The sequence below is a fragment of the Nestor notabilis genome, unplaced genomic scaffold (assembly GCF_000696875.1).
Source record: "Nestor notabilis isolate BGI_N333 unplaced genomic scaffold, ASM69687v1 scaffold2573, whole genome shotgun sequence".
Taxonomy (NCBI): domain Eukaryota; kingdom Metazoa; phylum Chordata; class Aves; order Psittaciformes; family Psittacidae; genus Nestor; species Nestor notabilis.
This window is the reverse complement of record NW_009922219.1, coordinates 116,112-122,823: the sequence shown is the minus strand read 5'-3', so window position 1 is coordinate 122,823 and position 6,712 is coordinate 116,112. Positions and strand designations below refer to the sequence as shown.

The 6,712-nt window shown below is 35.8% G+C and overlaps 1 protein-coding gene across 1 annotated transcript in view; it reads right to left on the bottom strand.

Moving 5' to 3' along the window:
• Positions 1-6,712, bottom strand: part of ANO4 (anoctamin 4) — a 130,212-nt gene that overhangs the window by 120,851 nt on the left and 2,649 nt on the right. The window contains exon 2 of the mRNA XM_010011507.1: positions 5,261-5,467. Coding sequence (XP_010009809.1) covers positions 5,261-5,467 — 207 coding nt within the window. The remainder of the gene's footprint in view (positions 1-5,260; positions 5,468-6,712) is intronic.

Genomic DNA, 6,712 nt, shown 5'->3' with positions numbered 1-6,712 from the left:
CGCTTTGTGCAGCAGGGAGGAATTTCCAGCTCACACTTGAGGTACAAACATGGGAGAAATTTTATTTGGTGCATTGAACTTGCATTGTATTGAACACAGGCTGCGGTAGAGAAAAGTTAAACATGCAGGATGGTTTCTTTGACATTAATGTCCCTTTTGAATACGGATATTTCTTGTAAATCTATTCTTTAGTAATATGAAAATCAGCTTAATGAAGGGAATAATAAACTTTTTTGAAATCTGCTTGCTTTTTCCATGCTTCATTCCACATGGTAGGAAGTTCTATATACACCCAGCAGAAGGCATATTGAAAAAGACTGCTCCCCTAATAATGTTAGATAGGTAAAATACAGCAACAACTGTCAGTGTGAATTCAAATTTTCAGGTGAGTTTACATTAGCCATTCCCAGACCATGCAAGAGTTTCCTGCTAAGAAATATTTGAATGACGGAGCTTTCTGGTAGAATTATTTGCAGGAGTTTATTCTTTTAATGGAGAGATGCATGCCACACATCCTGCCAGTCAGCAAAGAAAAGAGAATGTGTTTTAAGCAACAAATCACATCTAACTAACACAGATCTTCCAAAGATCATTCACAACCAAATGTGAATGCTGACAAGCATTTGCACATTTTGTGATGAGAAAAGAGTATCTTTTGCACAGTATTTTTTTATTTTTGAAGGATTCAGTTCTATCTTCCTTGATGATTCTAAGTTCATTAAGTTGTGACTAAGCTCATTAAACATACTTTTCCTATTTTTCTTTAGATTGCCACAGTTTCAAGAACCATGTTTTCTTCCTTGCCTCCTAAGTCAGGTGTTCTTTTGGCCAACACCACTAGCTCTTCTTTCTTTTTTTCACATTTAATATCTAGAGGCATTAATAAAAATGCTACAGTTTGATGAGCAATTAAATAAAAAAAAAAAAAAAAACAACCCAAAAGTAAAGCAAAGCATGCCTAATAAAAATACATCTTCCTTTAACATTTGTAACACATCAGGTACTATTTGTCATGAAAACAAGAGACTGCCAAGAAAAGGATTCTCACTGAATTCCAATGACTCTATTAGATTTCCACTGTAATGCCAGAAACCAGTCCTTTCAGTAAGTGTTTCCTTGCCATTGAATATAAAGTTCTTTCAAATATCATGGATATGCCTATATCATTTCAGGTGGCAAGAATCTCCATTCCAAAATATACTGTTCTTTGGCTCTGAAGGAGGTGTTTTGAACAGAAACCTCTCGAAAGCAGAAATTTCTAGAGTATTTTTCTGCATTTCCTGGATTGAAGACACTTTACATATTCACTAAATTCTGGAAATAAATGGCTTCACAAATAACTCTTCCCTGTTGCATGTGTAGATTGCCTGCAGATCTAATTCGTACAAGTGATATAATTGTGTAACTATGTTATTATATATACACTCCTATATAAACTAAAAACACATTAAGGATTAACCAGAGACCTTTACAGGAAATACAGAGAAAAAAATCTTGCTGGGGAACCTTTGAATCCCTATTATTATAAAATAGGTAACAGCTGTTAGCAAGCATTGCAAGTGGAGTAGACCTAAGATGATTTCAGAGTTTCACACAATGAAAGAATTCACTTTACTGCTACTTAGACATATTAAATAAGGCAATTTTTGCCACAGCCAGCGAATTTAATGACTCCTAGAGAAACTAGGTTTGATAAGTTCTGCAGAGTCTGAGAATAAAGCAATTCATCACCAACAGGAAGAAGTAGGGTAACATTGTCCTGATTTGAAATCAGTGGAAAAGGCAGGCAGAAAAGTCCTGCTTACTCCATAGCAAAGAAGCAATGTCATCGGAAGTGAGGCAAGCATTTTTTTTGTTCCCAGATTTGCCTAACCTCACCACTGAGGGAACAAACCCAGATGACAGTTTAACCTCCTCAAGGCTTGTTCAGTACTTGATTCTGCTACTCTTACAGTAAGACAGCCAAAATGATGATTACTATTGCTTTCAAAATAAGCCTCCTGTTTTTAATACAGGCACATTGATCATAAACTGCCTTCAGGGGGGTTGTAACAATTTACAGCTTCCAAAATTTTGCCCCAAGTGCTTTTGAACTCTGTGCTTCAGTAGCCTTGTATCCCATTAGCCACAATATAACACAACTGCTTGCATAACTTGAAGATGGTAACTGGAGGTTTCTCAAAACTAAAAATACCCCTTGATTCTGTAAGGAATGTGTATTTGTCTTACCACCATTGCATCTAAATTTGCCCTCTAATTGCTTTACTTTTCTCCTTTCTAAGAGGAACTTCCCTCAGAGGTGCACCTGCAAAGGTATCAGGAGTCTTCACCATTAATAACCATTTTCTTCCACTCATTTCTCCATTTTCCTGAGTTTTGTTTCTGTCACTTGATACCTTCTGATCTGCTTAAAATCAGAGCTCAGTAGGTTAGGTTCTCCTGGGTGAGCAGTACTTCTTTGCAAGCTTGCACAAGACAATTTTTTTTAGAGTTTTTTGGCGTTGGTTTGTTTTTTGTTGTTGGGGTTTTTGTTTTTTTTTTAATATAAGGCTCATTACAGACAACATGCTGCTCATTAGCCACTCTAACACACAAAGTAACAGTAGAAGTCATCAGCCTCAGGCCCTTACCAGCTTGAAATAAAATTGGCAGGGAAGCAAGCTGAAAAGGAGCTCTGTTAACACTGAACAATACCCATAGTCCCTCCTTCTTAGTGGGAAACTACTTATGAACTTCATTCAAAAGAAACAGCTCTCAATTAAAAAGAATTAATGATAAATAATAAAAGGTGTCATTCTGGAAAGAAGAAAAGTGGCCAAGGGAAACAAAGTAGTGTGCAGAAAATAGAAGTGGTAAGCTACTAGAGGAAAAAAATACACATCTTTTCTTACCAGGGTTCTAGCCTCTCCAATTGATAAGAATTAGAAATGCCTTTCTGTATAACCTATTATGCTAGACTGTCTTCATGTTCAAAGTATTTGTTAACTGGACAAAGGAAATTTCAGACTAAATATAATGTATACTACTCCAACAGTGAGACCTGCTTGATTGTGGTAACAGTACTCCAATAGAAGAAAGAACCCAAATTGTATGAACTGTTTAAAATTAGACCAAACAAAAACCAGAGAAATTTACTGTATGCAACCGCAGGAAGACAGAATGGAAAATGGTGGTGCAAGATCTTTTACCTGAACAATTAATGTATATCAGAACATTTTCTTTCTAAAATACCATAACTATTTATAATGTTTATACATCTTAGATGAGGTGCTGCCATTGGTCAACTAGTGTATAAGGCTAATTATGAAGACAGCTGTTAATTTGTGACTGAGTAACAATGAATAACATATGATTTTAGATTTAAATTAAAATTTTCTCTTAGGAATGCTACTTATTACTATTGCTGCCTAATCATAATCTTTCTTAGACCCATGGACAGCTCAAACGGTTGTAATTTAACCGAGACACAGAGACAAATTCCAGAGACACAGAGACAAGTTCCTATATAGAATTAAACAGTCAGACCCAAATAATAAGAACATTATTTCATTCCAGATGAAACAATGACACTGTAAGTTGGTTAAGAGAAGACTCTTGTCATACAAAGTTCTTATAAAAATCTGCAGCCTTTAAGGCTCTGGGTACTATTAACTCCTCCTAACTTCAGTGAAGCTCACAATACTAAATGCCTCCTTGAACCAAACCTCCAAGCATGTTCTCTGCAGGTCATAGATGCTGTTATTGTCTAAAGAGCAGAATATGATAGGAAAAAGTAATCCTATAAGACTATACTGAAAGCTAAATTCCTCAGAGAATCATCATCCAAATGATGCTCACTAATGAGCTCCATTTTAGGAATCCTCTGGGGTCTAGTAGAAAAGGGATCTTTTTCTCAATCAGAAGCCAGCATATGTTGCCTGTACATTATTCAGTATTAAAGCACAGGCCACATCTGTCAACACACAGACATATATCAAAATGAATATAGTCATTGTGCACATTCAAGACCCTTTTTTTCACAAACTGATGCAGGGTTTTTTTGTCAATCTTTTAGCATGCTGCAGTCATGATTATATATCTTTAGCAACAACAACTCTTTTGTAGTAGTAGTACTAATTTCTGTACTAAACAAAAAAACGTAGAAGCTGAAAAAATAGAAGGACAAACAAGTGAACAGAGGAACTGAAATAAACAAAGCATATGGTTATGAGTCACTGTAAATTCTTAGTTAATCTATATTGACAAAGATGATGGTGACTAAATAGCATGTGTGCATGAAACTCATGGCAGTAGACCTGCATAGCAACCCATAATAAATAATCTAACTTTTCAACTTCTACAAAAATTAAGCCATTTACTAGAACTGCAAGGCAATGGAAGTACACTAAGGGTTTGCACACAGAACTGACCATCTCACACAAATAGACTCTGCTCTGTGGCACCCAAGTAGCTGCACACCCTGGAAGATTATTAACAACCTTCAATATAGAAGCTACAAAACTGACTTAGTGGACAGCTGTAATTTGCTCTACTCAGGAAAGAAATTCAGAGTTTAATTTTCACCCTGAAGAATGACTGAACATGGCCAGCACAAATGTAGTCCCCTGTTATAAGAAAAGGTACTTCTAAAATAGCTCTGGCAATTAACATAACAAGGAATGAACTCAAGATGTCAATTAGAATTTGATGGTTCCCAGGAGATCCTGTCTTTCTTTTAAAAAGTTTAATTTTGTTAACCAGTTAACGTATGTTGTAAAACCTCCTTCAGATCTAGAGGTTTTGTTTGCATTCTAGCAGCATGACTTTGATCTATGCCCTGGATTGTGCCTTTGTTCAAAACCAACACTAGTGTCAATTACTGAGTTCCAGCAGGGATGCCCATAGCCTCTAGAGCATTGCCATTAGCTCAGGGCTTATAAGAATTAAACATACATAAGGGGGAGCAGTATTAAAAAAATAGTAGCCTGATGCTCTCTCTGCTTTGACATTTTGGATATCACTACATGTTGTATGGGGTTTTTTAGGATTAAACTTACATTTTTATTTCCCACTTTCATATGTCCCAACTGTTGTTGCTCACTATAATCTATAACTGACAAAAAACACATTGAATGTAGACAAAACATCGATCGATAGCTCTGACAATCAAAAGATTGATCTCCTTGCAAGCATAATCTGATGCTATTAATACCACTTCACAACATCATGGCACATCACACAAGAAATGGAACTGAAAAAGGTGTCAAGGCAAATCTGTTACCTGGCTGATGCGTTTTTGCTTTTCCACCAGTGACTGCCAAAATACTAGATCCAGAAGATGAGGCTTCCATTTTTATTGACCCTCTGACTTGTGGGACTGAAGGATGCCCAACCACAGGCGGACACCGTGACACTGGGTAGCTTGCTGCAGTTCTCCTCTGATAGATTTGCACACGCTTGTCAGCCCCATGAATAGATAAACTTATACCTGACAGGAATAAGAATTAGTACTGTTAGATACAAGAGATCAGCAAGGAATAACTAAAATATAAAAATTTCCATGATTTAAAATGGAGCTGTAACAGCCTTCTTGAAGGAAAAAAGCAAACCAAACCAAACTATAAAACCAGGAATTTTCTATAAAAATTAAGAATGTGAACATCTTTGCTGCTGTGCTGCAGACATCAGTCAGCCACACTAATAGATATTTAAATTAATACATAGTCATGGTTTACTGCATTACAGGCCTGCAGGAGGAATTATCTTCCATTCGTTAAAAAACCCCACACAGCTTACTCAGGATGATATTAATGAGGTAACTACCACAGAGTTTATTAAATGACAGTGTTCTGACTGATGGACCAGAACTTGTCAATAATAGTTTCTTTTCTTCTGAGCATTCACAGCTATTAGGAAGTTTCATCATATGGAAAAGATGCTACGCTTCATGTGGTAACTAGTTTTTAGGGAAAAAATTAAGGTCTGTTTTGTGAAAAACAGTAGGGCTACAAGCAACAAGAACATGACCTTAAGCTTGAAAAACAATTCCACTTTCATCAGTCCTATGAAACATTATCTACAACACTGGAAACTGTCTTTCACACCAAACATTCTCAATTTTGTCACATAGCCAATTTTTAAATAGAAATTATGATGAAAAAACAGGCTTTACTTTTCCAAAGAGAAACGCAAAGTTGACATTTCCTATATGTCTATTTATTGTACAGTCTTAAAAAGAAACACCATCTTACAGTAAAAAATGCTGTTTCTGACTTCCTTACATTCACATTGATGCAATTGCTGCAACTTTATTTAAATTACTTTCAACATACTCTGGTGAAAATGTTTAGACAACCTCTGTTGGGTAACAAAGCTGAATGATAATTCTATGTTAATATTTTATGCTTAGTTTAATTGTGACTCTTACTGTTTTTATCATCAACCACTCTTTGTTTTAAAAAACAAAATGAAAAACCTTAACTAGATATAAATGGGAAAACTGAGAAAAAAGCAGACCCTAAAAACTGGAAAATGGATGTAAGCACATTGTAAGTTGCAGTCACTCAAAATCATTTGACATCATTGATTAGATTGCTCATTTCTGAGAAAGGGGTCACTCACTGTAATGTCCAAGAATGCCTTAATGACTCTGCTCTTCAAGTTACACTGAAAGCCAATGAACCTCTAGGTCACCAAAAAGGTTTTCAATCTCTGAAATATTAATACACTTCTA